At 38.7% G+C, this 18356-nt stretch overlaps 1 protein-coding gene across 1 annotated transcript in view; it reads left to right on the forward strand.

Moving 5' to 3' along the window:
• The window catches only part of LOC140227541 (uncharacterized), a 122148-nt gene that overhangs the window by 71975 nt on the left and 31817 nt on the right, over positions 1-18356 (forward strand). The window contains exons 7-12 of the mRNA XM_072307945.1: positions 2027-2269; positions 10734-10778; positions 12246-12349; positions 13416-13476; positions 13982-14086; positions 17110-17367. Of these exons, the coding sequence (XP_072164046.1) occupies positions 2027-2269; positions 10734-10778; positions 12246-12349; positions 13416-13476; positions 13982-14086; positions 17110-17367 (816 nt within the window). The remainder of the gene's footprint in view (positions 1-2026; positions 2270-10733; positions 10779-12245; positions 12350-13415; positions 13477-13981; positions 14087-17109; positions 17368-18356) is intronic.

Raw genomic sequence — 18356 nt, forward strand, 5'->3', positions numbered from 1 at the left:
AAAATTAGAAACGACTTCAATATGTGCAGAAACGGCATAAATGTATTCAACTACTCACTGCTTTTGCTTTCACATGTGGCTCTTAACAAATTAAGATTTCTTTTGAAAGCTGAGAATCTCTGAGTTTCTTATATAAGATATGTATATGAAACAGTTGCTCAAATCCTCAAAATGTATGAAACTTTATTGGGAAGAAGGTGAGAAGACTGCACGTTTGGTTTCTGTATCCAAAAGAACAAAATGCATCCATGAATTCATTTGATTTTGCTGCTATGCATTATAAAATGAAGCCATCACTGTTCATGTTCTCCTCCCTGATTTACAATGATTTGCTGTTGACCAATATTATTTGCATTTGTTTCCCCCCTTTTTCTTTTCACATCATTTGCTGCCCCCATGAAAATATATATAATCTTTCTCCATCATCACAAAATATACTCATATACTCAAAATGCATTACCTCTTGCAACCATATAAAAATATCAATCCCCAACTTATTATATGCACACATATTTTTCCTTCACCCAATACATTACCACATGTACCTTCTTTCCGCCTTTTTATTCTCTTCATAAAATTTGAATGGCATTGATCATATCACATTAAACTGTATTCATTGTTCCAAACTCTACCATCTTCTTATTCATGGAGATTTGTCCTTTTCAAATCTCATGGTAATTTACTAACTTAAAATCATGAAATCAACACTCTCTATTTAAATCTAAATTTTCCTCAATAATATATGTGTAATGCTCATATTCATGCATACTTCACCATATTATCCATGACCATTACACATGGTTTCAATATCACTTCTAATATTTCGCATTTTGAATGGATAAATTGTTTATTCAAAAATACAAAATTTAAACAACAATTGGTGATTGGTGTATCGTGGTCACTGCCAACCATCCCAACTTTATACAATGCATCTTATCTTGTGACTCTTCAACCACTGACCCATTGCTCTCTCTGGGTGTCTGTTATTTGACCGCAACTGCCCGCTGGGAATGAAAACATTTTGTTCGACCGCTCTGTCCGTCTCTTCTGTGACTGATGTCTTGCCCTCTTCACTTCCTCTCTACCCCATTTCATTTTGTCGAAAATCTTCTGTTCTCCAACTTATATTTTCCATCTCATTTTCTCCAATTAACCCTGGAAATATTCCAAATGAGAATATGTACACTGTATCTCTGCCTATAAATTTTTCATTCACTTCTCACGCCAATTCTTCAACTCTATTTCCTTCTTTGGCACGGCTCATTAATGCATTTTTCTGTATGGCATACTGGCTACAATCCAATTCTCTTGAATGTTTGTCCTCCTTCCCTTTAAAATCATGTTTACTCCCCATAATGTTTGTTTTTGTCACTGACATTCATGCCCCAAATATTTGGATCTGTATGGGCACCAATATATATTGATTGCCTATTCTTTTGGTTCACACCTTGACCTTTGATTATTTTTTTTTTTTTTACTTGTCCAAATATCTTGACCCACTGTCCACTGTCCTTGTTAAATCACCATATATGCTCTGTCACGTTTGATAACTCTAAAATGGCAAAAATCATCCTCGCACCAACACCAACCAAATGCATTGAAATACTGCTGGTATCTCTTGGACATTTCATTTTATAAATGTCATTCTGTCATGACCATGTGACTTGAATATCGACATAACACGTTCATCGTTCCCTCAACGCACCCTGCATTTTTGCTTTATCCATTTTCATGCTCTTTTTGCTTGCTTTGAAATAAATTCCTGCCGCAATGCTTCACGCCTTCTCCAACCCCGGTGTATCCTTGACGTTGTGGTTGACACAAATTTCCTCTTAACATATGCTACACGTCCATCCTCATCACCACCATTCTCATGTCATCCCCGTTGCTCTCGTAACCATGGTAACCTTCACTGTCTGTCTCCTGATATTCCTCGTGACAATGTCCACACACTATGAAAACCTCGTCTGCCCAAACTCCACACTGCCCCGCCCGGCGTACCTCCCCCCCACTTCGCCCACAATAGCTCCGGCGGCCGAGCAAAAGCGGTATCCCCGCCCTCGCCCCCGTCAAACCCCGGAAAGACAAAGAGCAAAGCGCCAACGCCGCTGCCGCCTCGACGGCCCCGCCCGCAAACGGCGTCCGACTCCGGTCGGACTCGGGCTCGGACTCCTCTTCCACCGGTCTCGTTTCTCCCACTTCTTCCGACTCCATCGCCAAAGTGGAGACTCTTGAGTCCTACTCCTCCCTCCCCGAGTCCGAGTCTCAGGTACTGTGCTCGCTGTTAGGCAGATGATGTAGTTAAGCTCTTCTGGTGTCTGGCTGCAAGTATTTAGTGTATATACTCTAGGTCTTCATTCATTCATTCATTTATTCACTGTTCTTATATTACTCAGAATCTGTGTTGAGTGAACTTACTCTTTCTTGTTTGTTTATTCAGTAATGGGGATTTGAGTTATTAACCAGCAGCATTTTGCTTTCTTTATATGAATTTGAATTTATCAATAATCTGCTTTATCTTTCACAGATATTTTGTTACCATTAACATGTCAAGAAAAAAATACCTCTGACAAAAATGTCATGTTTATGTGGGCTTGAGTTCCAACTAATACTGGCTCTAATGCGGAAAAAGTTGCATAGAAGTAATTGGAATTGTGGAGTCAGATCTTCAGATGTAAAGGATTTATTACCCAATTTCTGAGTTGCATTCAAGTTGATTTTACTTTGAGTTTATTGTAATTTTATAATGTGAAAGGGGCGTGGTGGTATGGTATACAATGGTTATGTCAGCATATGAATTTGGTAGTGCTACTGCAGATAATTAGGCCATTTTTCTTCTTGTAGTTTTCTATAAAATGCTCACAGTTATAAATAATTTAAAAAAAATTGTATGGTATTCTCTTAAAGAATCATGCTAAACAGGTAATGTGTATGACTACACCCATGCTGTAAATCGGTTTTCAACTCATTTTGTCAACTGGCTTGATATATAAACTTGTTTGCTCTGCATTTGTGAAGCATATCTGTGGATACTGCCAGCGTAGATATAAAAGTGCATTGATAGGCGGTAGAAAGTATCCTTTTAAAGAAAAAAAAAAAATTCTTTGATTCAGTGAGCACCCGAAAGAATCTGAAATCATCTAATGAAACACTGGTACATTTTCTTACAAGTAGTGCACTAGATGTGTGGAGTTTCAAGCACCGGTTTTCTCTTTAAAGGTACAGAAAACATGGATGTAACCAATCCCAAGATATTCTTTTGACTTCAGAATAGCTATCTGAATTGAATGGGATCTTAGTATCTATGCCCTAGAAAGTAGATAAGGTCGCGCTGGCAATAATATGAGCAATCATGATTATAATGTAATTTAAAGATTGCAGTACTTATAGTGCGCAATGATATTTGATATTGTTGCACTGCTACACAAACTTCAATATCTAGCTTTATGACGATGGGAAGTACAGAGGCTTTTTAGTCTTGAGTTCAGACAATAGAATATCTGTTTACCTGCATTTGATACTACATTATTCTGCATATTATTATGCCAAATGGTATTACTGCTTGAAGCGCATCCCAACTTACAATGCGATTAGATGTGAATGTGTGCATCACATATTAGTGCATGTTCAACTGTATTTAGTGTCCCTTAATTTGTCCTGACTTCTCAAATAAGATTTACATTCCCCACAAACAAAAATAAATTGTCTCAAAGAATACCTTGTGCCATTAGTGTGAGCACTTTTTATATAGCATAGGTAGACTGTAGCAGACTTTAGATGCAACACTGTTCGCAAATCGTCGATTATCAAAGAGTGCAATGATACCTTAAAAGTCATAGGTCTATGCCCCTTTTGCACATGTCAAAAAAAATTGTGCATGGTTGTGGAATAATGTCTCCTAATACGATGTATTAAATCTCACTGTAATATACCCTGGAATTTAAAAAAAGAAAGAAAAAAAGAGAGAAATGAAAAACCGTCCACATGTCACTTGCGAATATGCTCCCCTTTTGCACCAGGAATATCATTTTGGAATTTTTTTTGGGGGATCAGAATGAATTCACTGGAAATCTGTAAGATCAATTCCCCTCCGTCATAAAGAAGTTTTCAGTTTAACAGTTCTAAGATATAAATTTACCTGTCTCTACAAGCTACCAGCTTATGAAAGGAATCATATTTTCAGGGTTGGAAAAAGGATGCACAGACTTAAAGACAAATGCACGAAATATTTCTCTAGTGATGGAATTTGGCTTCTAAACCTCTACCGCAATAGTAAGTCTGTCTGTCCACACCACCTTCCTCCACTGTACATGTACCTTCTGCCAGAAATCTCTCTCTCCTTCTACCACATCCTCCCTGAGTTTTCCAGGTAAACTGAACCCGCCAAGACATTCCAAGCCAAGGCTGGGCTCTGGTCTAGGTATACCTCTGCTGCCCCTGACCTGTCAGATCCCCCCCCCCCCCCCTCCAAAAACAACACTGAAAGCAACACTATTTGAAGCCAAAGGCAATTCATCTCATATCATCATACTATAATTCTGGTTTACCTGGCAAGTGGACTAGGGCATCTTCCTCCCCTCCTCCATTCATTGAATCTTGCCATTTCCCCAGCAGCTATCAAGTTTCCCCAATTCTGAGAGCGGTTTCCTGGAAGCATACATACTTGTATCTCATATCCTGACAAGAGAATATGAAGGCCCTCACACATAGAATGACTATTGCCCACAGACATCTGTGCATCACAAAGCCTCTCCTCAATAGACAAAAAAAGTTTTTCATTTTTGTGTTGTCCTTTCAGTGCAAAGGAATTTCACTTCACTGTGGCCCCAGAATTCTCCCTTCATATTCCCTGCATCATATTGTCTTTAGTTTTCACAAGTTTGCATCATTTTATTGTACTAGACTTTTACTCCTTAAGAGTTCAGCTCAACTGTTTGACATGCACCATTATGATGCTTAGTTCAGCAAGTATGTCTCCTCCTTTTTCAACCACATTGCAGATTGTACTACGAAAAGTATCTTAAAAAAAGATCCCTAGTTTCTTGCACCTGTTCAATTACAATAACCAACCAAATCTTGTGTAAACTTGTATCCATAATTGCAAACTGCTACCTCTCCACAAGTACAGGAAACTTCCTTAAACGTAAGATATCTCCTCATGTTTTTACGAGAAAAAAAAAATGCGATATTGAGAAAATGTTCACCTTATTAAGAAGCATACAAGTGCATAACATACAAGTGGCTCCCAAACCACACTTTAGAACCTCCTTAATTTTGATATGTGAGTGATGGCAGCACCTAATACAGATTTCTAGATTTCAGGTGTTCAGGGCACAAATACACATACACACACAAGCCTTGTGCCACCTCCTACCATTCATTCCTCTTATTTCAATGATCCCACATGTTTCATGAAACTTCAGGGGAAACCATCATAGTGTTGAAAATTGAAAGCATACAAGTGATGCCAGCCCTCAATGAAACCAAAAGAATTTCATGAGAAGATAATGTATGAGGGTCCTGTAGGTGCAGATTGGTTCCAGTGGCCTCGGTAGCGATATGATCATTTAAGAGGGCTGTGAACACAATTGAACTGAGAAATGGGCTGCGAGAAGAGTTATACTGATCTTAAGAAAGGGATCTATATAGAGCAAGGCAGTAGAGCTGATGGTACAGGCCATATTACCCCCCTCCCCATGCCCCAGAAAATCCCCTAGTCAAATTAACAATTTCCTTATGGAGGGCCATCTCCTGCTCCTTATAATGGGGGCTGCTGAATATTTCCTCCAGGTGAGGCTTCTTCCTCCTCCTTCCTCTGAAATTAGAAAAGATAAAACAAGGAAAAAAAAACAAACAAACAAACAAAGAAAACTTGATTTCTCCTACAGGGGATGAAGTGGTTGACCCTCTACCCTCATGGTCTCCCCCCCCCCCTTTTTAGAAAAAGAAAGTTGCCCCAGACCACCAAGTATTTCCCCCAGTCCTCCAAACTCCCCACACTTGACTTCTATGTGTCTCCCTCAGGGAGACAGTAAAGGGGGACATACTGCTGTGGCATTGTTGACATTGTTTAGGGAGCTACATGAATTACCTTTTGATATGGAAGTTTGTGGGGGGGGGGGGGGGGGGTGGTTCCGCCAGAGCAAGCTCTGACCACAATTGCTCCCCTGGCTGCTATTTATAAGTTGCTATTCTAACCTCCCTGGTACCTAAAAAACACTTTTGGCCCGTGCCCACAGCATATATTTTGATTTGTCAAGATTGACTGCATTCACTCTCGGTCATTCCAAATATCTTCTCGGTCTTTTCATCGAGGATGAAGGGGGGAGGGGGGTGCAGTCAAGGACTAGAATGGAAACCTCCAGTGGTGCAAATGGAAATTTGGTCTATTCTTTAGCTAATGTTTAGCTTGGAGACATTATTATTATGTGGGTTTTCTTCTTTTTTTTTCTCAAATCCCTGAAGGTTCCCTACCTCGATGGTTCAACTTCAAATGTTATGTTCTAGAATTCTGTAATTGTCAAACTTCCAATGGGTTGAACCCTGAAGATATAACTCTTAATCTTGCCACTCCATCATTCCCTCAGCTAATTCCCATTCCTTGCAGTTAGACTGAAATGGGACAGCAGAAAATGGTTTCAAAAGAATGTGAATTTTTTCTATTTCTCTAGACTTTATCAGAGAGCAAAAAATAAACATAAAAGAATACAGGTTTCTTTATTTCTTTTCTTTGGTACATATGGGAACAAAACCTAGAAATCACATAGATGATGGTTTAAGACTAGATCAGGGCAGATTTTGGAATCTTTATGTCTATGGCCGAAAGACCTAGTGCATAAGAAATGAGCATACTGTGAATGTATTTTCATCCATTTGTCATGCCCTTGAGTAGCCAGGTATGTGCAGTTCCTGAATGTCAGGTTGTAAAAATTAGAAATTGAAAGAGTGGCCACTTTCACTTTGTTTTTACAAGAATGCCTTGAATTCAATTAATGGCAGCATATGTGGGAGTTTACCCTGGTGATTCTATCTCCTTGGGATAGGAGTAATGTTCACCAACTTGTTACTCTGCAAGATTTGAATCTTAATTCTTTGTTGCTTTGATAGCAAATGGAGTGAAAACATGTGTGGCGCATATAAACACAGTACAGTACGCTGCATAGCAATATGACAGAGTGGTGTAGGTTCCAAAAAAAAGAAAAAAAAAAGAAAGAAGAAGGTGTTTTTGATATCGAGGATCACAAAATTCCGCAGAGATGTTAACAGATCTCTGTATATAAATGCGGCAGGAGCTGCTGAAGCAGGGGAAAATGGTGGCTGGATGCATTGGGGATAGAAATCTATCCAGTTGGCCTGGGGGTAGGAAAAGTCCAAGAGAGGAAATTCGGTTAGGAGGATTCAAGGTTATGATCAAGGCAGTGTTGTGGAGTGATGGCCCTATCACAATATTGTGTGGCAGAGTGGTTTGGGCAGGCTTGCTGGCATACCGCATGAGGTAAGGGTCACTGACCTCATATGTGGAATGAATGGGGGAGGGGTTCTGACATAATAAGTGGAAGCACAACACTGTCAGTAATAGATTCTCTCGTCAGCAGACTGAGGCAATAGAGCTAGATTAAGGTGAGCGGACGTCACTATTAGTCACAATGATGGCTCACTACATTCACTGTGTATATCTAATAACTGGATGATCTCTCGTGATAAAGTTAACTGCTGGGTCCACTTGCTGCATGTAGGGTTTGCTGATATTTTGAATGTTCTCATATCATTAAGAATACTTGGCCATTGATCCAGGACCTCGAAAATATCTAAAGAAAGGCATGATTACAATGTGTGTTGATAGGGGAAATAGTAGAAACAGAATTGCACAGAGCAGTAATTTAGCTTCAAATGTCTGATATACTAGTGTATGGTGACTACAACTTCAATTTTTGTCCTGAAATATGATTCAAAGTTTTTACTAGCAAACCAAGGTAATCAAAGTCCGCCAAAGAAAAAAAACATCCCCCACCAAATCTTCAGAATTATTGGAGAGTGAATACCCTGCGAGTAACATCAAGATGTTGATAATTGGTACACATACATCGGCAGGTGTACTTCACCATTACATCAATATTTTTGAATGCCATCACAGCCGAAATGCCCTCTTATTCTTGTGTTCCCTGTTATCTTTTGTACTCCAAACCCTCCTAATTTCATTACCTTTCATGAATTTGAAGAGAGCCGACTAACATCCCTAAATGCTTCTCCTCCCATTCAATTCAAGCTTAAAATGCATCAAAGTTTGCCCATGCAGTTTTGTTCTAACTCCACTAATATTTCTCCGCTCTTGAGCTGCCGTGCTGCGACTAAAAATCCTTGCTGTCTTCCCTTGTTTTTTTCTCTGCCCAAGTTTGTGTTTGGACGGACACAGTGCAACCATGCAAGGTTCTGAAAAGGAATGACAGTATCATGCACTTTATGATTTTGCTTTCAATTTATTTTTTATTTTGTGTTTTTGCTGAGACGATCTAGTATTCATTACTTGACCTGCTCGTTGAATTTTTACTCTGTCTTTTTACCATGACATTTTGAATTATTGGTCTGACTCAAACCCTGCTGCATGAAGAACTTCAGAGCAATTTTCATGGCTGATGTGTTGGTGTGTTCAAAGGTGTTATCACAAAGAATTTTAAAAAAAGTGTCATTTAAGAGCACTATTGAAGGTTTTAAACAGGATTAATTTGTGTTTAAGACTGTATCCACTCTGTTTCATTCATCACTGTTGCATTTTGCTGATTTTGAGAAGCAGAAAGATTTTAAATCTATGATGAATTTTGTGTGTTTGTGTGTGTGTGTGTGTGTGTGTGTGTGTGTGTGTGTGTGTTTGGGGGGGGGGGGGCGTGCAGCATAAATGCCATTTGCTATTCATCTGATGGTGTGCATTGAAATTTCTGATCATATAATCATCGCACATTCTACTGGTTGTGGTGGCCTCCATAGCACAGGAGCAAAAGGTTGATATCTTGTTAATAGATAAGTACAGTGTATGCAAGCACGTAAACCAGGGCTTAGGATGCAGGTTTGAGGTGCTCTTCGAATAATGTGTTAGCAAGCATGTCTGGAATTAGTCTGGCTTCAAAGCTAAATGTTGTTTATAATGTGGCTAACATCAAGTCATTGAATTTTATATTGATGTGAATTGAGTGTAGTGTTTAATCCCCCTTTTCCACGTGTATACTGGTAAATGAAGTAGTGAGGTATTTAAAGGAATGAATTTTATTGAAGTGTGGAAATTTATTTTGGGTGATATTTTCATAAGATTTAAAATTAAAGAGCCAGAGGGGTATGAATGCCAGACTAGTCTATTGCGGACTCTACATGAATGTGACTTTGTATCAGTCAATTTCATCCTAATTCATGCGTGCAGATATTTTGATCACAAGAGTTCATGTACTCAGGTAGCTGTAATGATAGTCAGTTATGCACATCTATGTATATTGGCTGATCATGGTAATAAGAATTTTATCTTATCTATCTAATCTGTTATTTCTTTAGTTTAAATTGAATTGGGTATTTTCTCTTTGATTTAACCCAAATACACCTTTGTAAGAACATCTAATATCTTTTTGCATTGAAAAGTTATTTCTTAATCATCAGTACCTAATGTCTAATAAGAAATGAAAATGTATGTCTTTCAACATGTGATTTTGACTGTAAGCCAGGCTTTCTTAATAGAAAATAAAGTTACAAACACACAAGATATGTTCACAGGATATTTGAATTTATCAATGGAATATTCTTCATTTATATCAATGGTAACACAAGAATTTCATGAAATAGAAAAGGGGTGGCCCTAGCCTACTTTATCATGTTAACAACAGATATTGTTGCTTGCTTGCTGCAAACATTTCATGTTTGACCTTGAAAATATGCATTGCCTGACATCAAAAACTACAGATTAAATGCCATCACCATCTGCCGCTCAGGTTGCAGAACATGGATATGATAAACCATTTTTAAACTCTAAAAGTACAGTGGTTCGCAAATATGTAGGGCCTTAGTTTATAAAGATTGTAAAGTAAAATTGTACAAGAATGCATTAGGGTTGATGTATTTCTTGGTGCGTAGGCATTGCAATCATTAGTTCATAATTCATTTGTGACATCACAGTTTAGATGTTCTTCACAAAGGATTAGTTAATCTTGGTCATGGGCATGCTGATATGTAGACACTTCCTTGTATTTTAGTGCATTTTTCTATTTTGACTTTTGCATAATCAAACCTTTAATCTTCATTGTATACTGGGTTTACATTGTATTGCAAGCAGATCAGTAATGTGCCATCAACTAAAGTAACTGTGCAGACCACAGTTCCCCCCCCCCAAAAAAAAAAAAAAAAATAAAAATAAAAAAATAGAAGAGAAGATTGTCACAGTAGTCAGTAATGAAAAGTTTGGTATGAAATATTTAACTCTTTAAAATGTTTTTTAATGAGAAACATTTTTAAAGATACGACTCTAAAAAAAAAAAAAAAAAACTATCTTTGACTCGAAAGATGGCACATTTCAGATGTTGCTTGTGGTGTACAGTCATGGATTCAGTTGCCATGGTGAATTAATATTTTTTTTTCTGCATCTGTTTATTTTTGTTAACCAATAATCTCCATCATCCCATCCTCCTCCTCTGTCTCCTTCTCCTCCTCATCTAACCACTCCATGCCATTGATGATGATGATGATGATGATGACTGCAGATGGTAGAACATGAGCTAGCCATCTTGCGGGCCCAGCATCAACAGGTAGACAACCCGTTTGTCACCCACGTTTCCCTCCTCTGACTACCTCCTTCAAATAAAAGACACCAGTTTTATCTTTCTTTTTTTTTTAAATGGAAAAAACTTCAGAGAGTTGAAGATGAAAATTATATTCTATCTAAATTCTGCATCCTATGTGATTTAAGTATTCAATTTCAGGTTTTTTGGAAAAAAAAATAATGTACTTTAATTTCATGTCCTTGCAATGTGTTCTCCCAGATTTTGCAAATGCCTCGAAATGATTTTATCATTTGTTGCTTTCATATAAAAGTCACATGAAAAGATCTCATGTACAAGTGTATGTCATATTTCCAAAATTATTTCAAAAGATAAAACAAAAGTTATTGCTTTCATTTAGTTTTTTACATTGTAACGTAAATCATGAATACATATTATGCATAGCATTTCATGCTCTATTTCATGATACAAACATTCTTCAGCCAAAAAAGGAAAAAAGAAAACAAGAAGATATCATAGCTAAACAGATGTTTACCCTTGCTCTCATTCTGTGCTTTATCATTGAAGAAGGATGGAATAGTGTTTGTTATTGCCTTTTTTTCTTCCCCATGTCACAGATCTGTTTTAGGACATACAAAAAAGGTGTCTGTTTACCAGAATAGATTTTGTATCATTTCAGCGTTGACTAGAATTGAAATTAATGCACCGATAGACCAGTGTCAATCAACAAGCCAGTAATTCATAGAACATTCTGTTTAAGGTACAGGTTCAATTTGTTGAGATTGAAGGTAGATTTGCTTTGGCAGAATCATGCCATGATTAGAATGACTGCCATGATACAAAGTATTACATTATGCCAGAGGTGATCTATCTGCAAAGTAGGTTTACAAAGATTAAAACATCAAGTCATAGTATGCAAGTTCTGTGTATTCATTAACCTTTCATACCTTGCCATGCATATAACACAGTGTAGATAATCTTTTGCCCCATTATTATGCTTTTGTAAGTTCTTGACATTTAGCAAGATAGTGTAGAAGTGATAATACATCAGTACCAGGCGATAGGACAAGGAGGATGGGCCTTGCAGTTTGATAAAATGCAAACTTTATGTGATGTAGTGTAATGCCTTTATGCTTTCTGATTGACAGATTGACTTACAGTGAGATATTATTGTAGAACTCACAGGTGATGCATGAGTTGCTCATTGACTCTGCCTGATACATTGAGACTTGTAGCATCTTGAGAACCGGAATGCATGAACGTGACATTCTCTCTTCAGTACTAATCCCCTACTAGCGTAACACTTTTTATGGAATGACTTTATCAAGACCGCTCTATACTTAAAAATGCAACAACCCCCCAAAAATGTTACATGATATGTATACCCCGTATGAGTAGATAGTCGCCAGTAGTGACCCTCGCCTCAAAGATGAAGTATTTGATTGACGTAGTTGATTGAGGTCATGTTCTGCAATCACATTTTTTGTTCTTCAGTATGTGAGGGAGAATGAGGAGAGCTTGGAGAGCCTCAAGGCCCTGGTGGAGGCAGGGGACCGAGAGAAGGTGGAGCTGATGCAGAAACTGGAGGAGACTCAAAGGTCAGTGTGGCTACAGCCCTGTCATTTTTTCACCGTGTCCATCCCTGAGACATTTCAGAGGTGGACCTGTCACCATGAAGTTCAGTGTTCAGGAATATTGTAGATTATAGTCGGGACTTTCGATTGTGTGGACGGTGACGGCGTTCTCGTACTAGAGCAGTTCCAAATGGCTGCAGTACACTTGTTACATCAGCGGTGTTGTCACCTGTTTTGATATTTGTGCACACCATTCACAACGCACTGTTATGACCTCATAGCCCCATCCCCACCTGCAGGCTGGCTATTGGCGCGCCAAGCAATGACATAATTCACCAAATTACGTCCTGAATCTAGGATGTGAAATCCTTGGAAGACATGTTCTCGATTCTGACATTGTGGATTTGCTGGAAAACTTGGAGCATGCGCAGTTCCTTAACCCTAAAAGGGCCGGGCTTTTTTGGCTATGCTCAGACCGTAATACATGGATACACACTGCATGTTGTACTGGGGTATACCATGACCCCTGCTTATCCACTTCCCTAACTACCATTTTTTTTTGACCAAAAATCAGTATATTTTTTTTTTACAGTAAAATACAATTTGTAACTCACTGGATACTGTACCACCATAAATATGCCATACTCGGTCTGCACAGTTCAGAAATCACACATTTCTTTGATACCTGCAGAGTGATTCTTCAAACTATTTTCAAGAAAATGTAATGAAATAGAATAAAAAGAGAAATTATGCAAATCTTGAAAATGATTCTCTGATAGCATTAAGAGAACTTTGGGTCTTCAAAAGACCATACAACATGTACATGGGCATAGGACCTATATCATAAAAATTTAGCATACCCTCACACAATGCATATCGCTCTCATTTGTCCAATAAAAAACAACAACAACAACAATAGAATCCAAAATGCAAATCATAACTGGTTACCCGGGGAACATAATTCATGAGTTTATGCCCAAACTGACATTTGTTTTATCAATCAAACCTCTCAAGCCACGCACACAACTTTCTTTTCTTTTTAAGTTATGCTTGTATATTTATCATTTTTCTCTCTTCTGTTTTTGTGCAGACAAGTTGATGATCTCCAGTTTACCATAGCAGAGGCCACCATACACTCATCAGATCTACAGGTATGTCTTGAGTCTCAGGGATCTTTTCAAGAGTTGAAAGACTTTTAAGTCTTAACTGTAGAAGTCATCAGGATGAAATTATCCAGGAGTGAGATTTTTGAACATGTATAGATTGCAGCTGAATGAGGACTCTACATTTTCCATGAAACAGACTAATGATTCTGTAAGTAGAATTTAACAACAGCTGCCATCTTGTGTACTGTTTACATATGATAATAATTTACAATAAAATGTTGTTTATCATAATTTGTAGCTAACTGCCTTTGGCTTGTGCAGTAATAGCGATGGGGGGGGGGGGAAGAAAGTCTGAACAGTCATACTAGTATCCCTTCAGTATAGTGACACAATACTTATAAAAAAATACATTAAAACCAAACCAAACAATACAAAACAAAACAACATCAAAGAAAAACAATGTCTGGGTTTTTTTATGAAGTGGTAGTTAAGGTGTGTTCTTATATATTCTTTCTTTTTTTGTGTGTGTGCATCTTTTTTTTTTCTATAGGAAGAGCATGAGACAGAGTCACAAAAGGTCAAAGAACTCCATGCTAAGCTGACGTCCGAAACAGAGAAAGCATCAAACTTGGCAGCTGAAATCGCCGACTTCAAAGTAAATACGCCCAGCTGTGACGTCATGTTGCTATATCAAATTCACATTGAAGGATAGTTTAAATTCAAAGTTTAACTACAGTCATCAAATGTGTAGTGATGTGAAATATAACAGTGTACCCTCAGCTGAGTTTTTGGGATTAGTACTGTGTCTGTGTGAATGTATGAATGTGTGAATGTTACTGTGAAAAGTGGATCTACTCCCCCCATCCCCCCTCCTAAAATGTAAATACATGTTTTCAATGTAGGGAGCTTGTATCTAACAAGTTGCTGCCTTTATAGCAATGCATTTTAATCTCCTGTTAAGACTTGGGCTGTTTATGTGAAGCAGTCAATATGACACTATCCACATCCCAACTTTAAATCTAGTCATTAGCTATTCACATCAAAGTAAGAGTGTGAGATTTTTCAAGGCCAGATGGGCGACATTCGTGCGGTGCAGCGGGAGCCCCTTATCTCCTAGCTGGATGCTTGCTAATTGCCTGTAATGACGACTGTTGATAAGGACACAGAAAGCGTGTGCTGGGCAGGACCAACGGTGAGTTTTCTGCTCCGGCCGCCACAGAATGTGTGGGTCAGTCTGGATTCCCTGGTATGTCCAGAATGGACGATCTGTTTTAGTTTGCGGTAATGAGCCAGGTCTCAGCCCACGACAGAGCAGTGCTGGTTCTGGAGACATTTGCTGTAGACCGTGCAGTGCTTGGATAGTATATTGATTGAAAGTGGTGTTTTCTGTTTTCGTGAAAGTCGTATTGGACGTCTGTGCCTAAGAGAAAATGGCTATGGTGGAATCTGTTTTGAATTACAATGTGTTCCAGCCCAGGATTCATGCAGCAATCAGCATGGCTGCTGTAGTGAGTACAAGAAGACAATAATTGGTAGAGTGCAAAGCTAATCAAGAAGAGAATAACATGTCATCCCTCCCAATAGGAGAGATGTCGGGATCTGTTTTGCTCCCAAGATTTTCTGTTTTCTGTAGTCTAGACAAGCACAGTTTTTTTTTCCCCCCAAATGAACATCATACAACTTATGGGAGTTTGGAGGTAATGTTTTTATAATAAAGATGCATAGATGCTATTGGTGATGATAATGGTGTTGGTGATGGTGATAATGATGTCTCGAGTGATGATGATGATGATGATGATGATGTGATACGTATCATTATTTTTTTCACTTGAGATCTACAATAAGTGCAATGAATACTGCACAAAACAAAAAAGAAAATATGTGACCCGCGACAACGGTTTCAGGCAAAAGTCGCAAGAGCAAATTCCCTCTTAGGCGGGGTACAAACATTTTGACCATTATTTTTGTCGATTTAGGTTTTTTGCAGAAATCGAATCTTTGATATGTTTTCTACATCTACACTAAATTTCATAGCATAAGACTAAGTTTTTCCTATCGAAAATGGAATTTTAAGCACCCTATGTTGGATCGCACTCGTCAGTTTCGAGCTTCTTTCGAACGCCGCGCCAATATCCCCAGTGTTGCTACGGCGCATGGTCTCGCATGCGATTGGCTGGTGGCATACATTTACATATTTCGGCTTTCGGAGACACCAGTTGCAGCGTGTGGGGAATGCTTTGTCCACGCGTGCACGATTACATGCTCCATTGTTCTTGCTATAGTGGGTTATACGCTCGCTCTGTAGTGCGTGCTCTTCGTTTGGCTTTCTGTCCAAACTATTCTACCGCAATGTTCGACGACGGAAGTGAAACAAAAATCGTGTGAAAAGAAAACTAAATATTCTCAGATTTGTCTGTACTTGTACATGTAGTAAAGATTAAGACAGCAGACTGACTCAATGGAAGGCAGATAAGAGGAAAGGAGCGGTCACATGTGACCAATCATATTCAAATACTACACGTCAAAATCGCACCAAACTAACGAGTCGTGTTTTTCTATTAATTCAAGCATGACCCTTGCCAGCACTAGCAATTCTGCTTTCAAAAGGGTCGCCATTGATAAAGACAAATCAACCACAATGAAAACGCGATTTGTAAATGTGTGGATTCGCCACCGCTCCTGTTACATATGCACACAGTCATGGCGTGTGGATGCCATTGCGTAATACGTGCACCATACACGTCATGTTCATGTACACCATACGTGCAATTATTGTATTCGCCATCTTGAAAGACGCACTGGTAAACAAACCCGAGCGAAACGCATTGTTTTTCGGCTCCATACGCTGAGCTCCGAGGAAGGTGCCCAGGAAATTTGACTTTCTCAGTGAGCCAATCAGAAGGCGATGTGGTTGCTAGAGGCGGGGCTTAACATCGATTGGCACCATCGTACGGATGGGTGATTCTCCCCTCGCATCGCCGCTCGGACATTGTCTTTGAGAAAGAGGTGAATCTTCAAAGCCTGTTTTCTCGCAATTTTGTCAGGCTAACAACTTAAAAAGTGCATTTTATTTCTCTTTCTATGCCCACTTTTGGTGCCGAAGAATACAAGTGTTTTATATCAATGCGAAGCTTAGGAAATGGGCAATGTGATTCAGTGAAAAAATGAATTTTCAAAATTCCCGACTTTTGCCTGAAACCGTTGTCGCCGGTCACATATCATCTGGCTTCTGTGTAGCACCTAGTGCTGATAAACGTAGCTACACTGACCTAGCCAATCAGAAAAATATTAGTCGGTCTGACAGCCAACTTCATCAAGGTCACAAACCTCTGTGTGGTAGTGTATGTGAAATTTGGATACTTTGTCTCTGTTTTATTGTCAAAGAAAAATATTGAAGAGGATATCTGATATCAATACATTGTATTTATGTAAGAGTTCTGTTCTAGAGAATAGAAATGGTTTTTTTTTATGCCTCCGCAACGAAGTGGCCGGAGGCATTATTTTTTTATGTTCTATTAAAATCAATTCAAATGAACAAGCTTTACATGTGATTTTAAGTGATTGGAATATCTATAGCAAAAACAACAACAACAAAAATGAATAAATATGTTGTTATTGTTATGTTAATATGCATGTGATGTGATGTTACTTTGGCTTCAAATGCCATTGCTCAATCAGAGCCAAAATGAGGAGAAAGAATTCAAGATTGCCGAGCTGGAAATGGAAGCCTCCACCTACACAGAGCAGCTGGAGGAGTTACAGAAGGAGCTGGCAGAGACCAAGAAGAGGGCGGAGGAGCTGGAGACCAGGAGCAAAGAGGGGGAGAAGACGGGGGCGGAGATGGAGGAGCAGAGGAGGAGGGTAGGAGAACTGGAGGTAGAGCTAGAGGCACTGCAGAGGGGCAAGGCGGAGGCGGAGAAGAAAATTGACCATCTGGTGAGTGCAAGTGGACAAAATTATTCACCATCATTTTAGTTCTTTTCTTATAAAGCAGCAACAACAGAAACGACAACAACAATAACAACATCAACAACAACAACAAAAAGAACCGATTTTATTTTGATATTAACAAAACAAAAGAATTTAGAGAAGCACTCTGAGAACTCAGACCTCTGCCAAGCAGTTAATTTCTACTTGCGGTATGATCTTGTTCTTCCAAAGAGATCAGTGATTTCCACCCATCCCATGTTCATGCTGAAAATCACCCAAATTCTCAATATAGAAGCCTTTTTTAACGTCATCAACCCTCAGCTGTGTGGCGTGCCTTGCCCTAGCAGAAACTAGAGCACGCACTTTAGTGCGCAAATGAAAACCTCAAAAATGTGCAGCTTGAACTAAAAAGTTCATTGACCCTACCTGCCACAATATCAAAAATCCATCATAAAATCCATAAAAATTCCTGAATCACTACCAAAATTCAATCATCTGTTACTTGTACCATTCTCAACCTTTCCTGTAAGTTTCATCCAAATCCGTTTGCTACTTTTTGAGTCATTTTGCACACAGACAAACAAACCAACACCAACAAACCGACGCCAATGAAAGTATAACCTCCTCCCTTGGCGGAGGTGATTATTGCCAAGTTGCAAGGGAGTTACAAATATCTATTACTGTCTCCAACGAGGTGGAGTCCCTGAAAAATTCTACACCTTAGAAGTGATGTCTTTGTCAACAATTTGATGTATATAAATCTAAAGATTTATGTTTTCTCTGTTTTCACTTTCTCGTAGTTTGGTTGTATTGTTTCTACATGGATATGCCATTACATTAGTTCTTGTTCTACATGTCTTTATGATATTTTCTGACTCTTTTGGACAGTTGTTAGCTGTGACGTTCATTCTTGTGGCACTTTGATGTTCCAAGTATTACTAACAATGTTGTCCTTTGCTAAAACTCTTTCAGTTGTAATGTTTATCAGCTGACAG

This window comes from Diadema setosum, chromosome 4, assembly GCF_964275005.1.
Source record: "Diadema setosum chromosome 4, eeDiaSeto1, whole genome shotgun sequence".
NCBI classification, from domain to species: domain Eukaryota; kingdom Metazoa; phylum Echinodermata; class Echinoidea; order Diadematoida; family Diadematidae; genus Diadema; species Diadema setosum.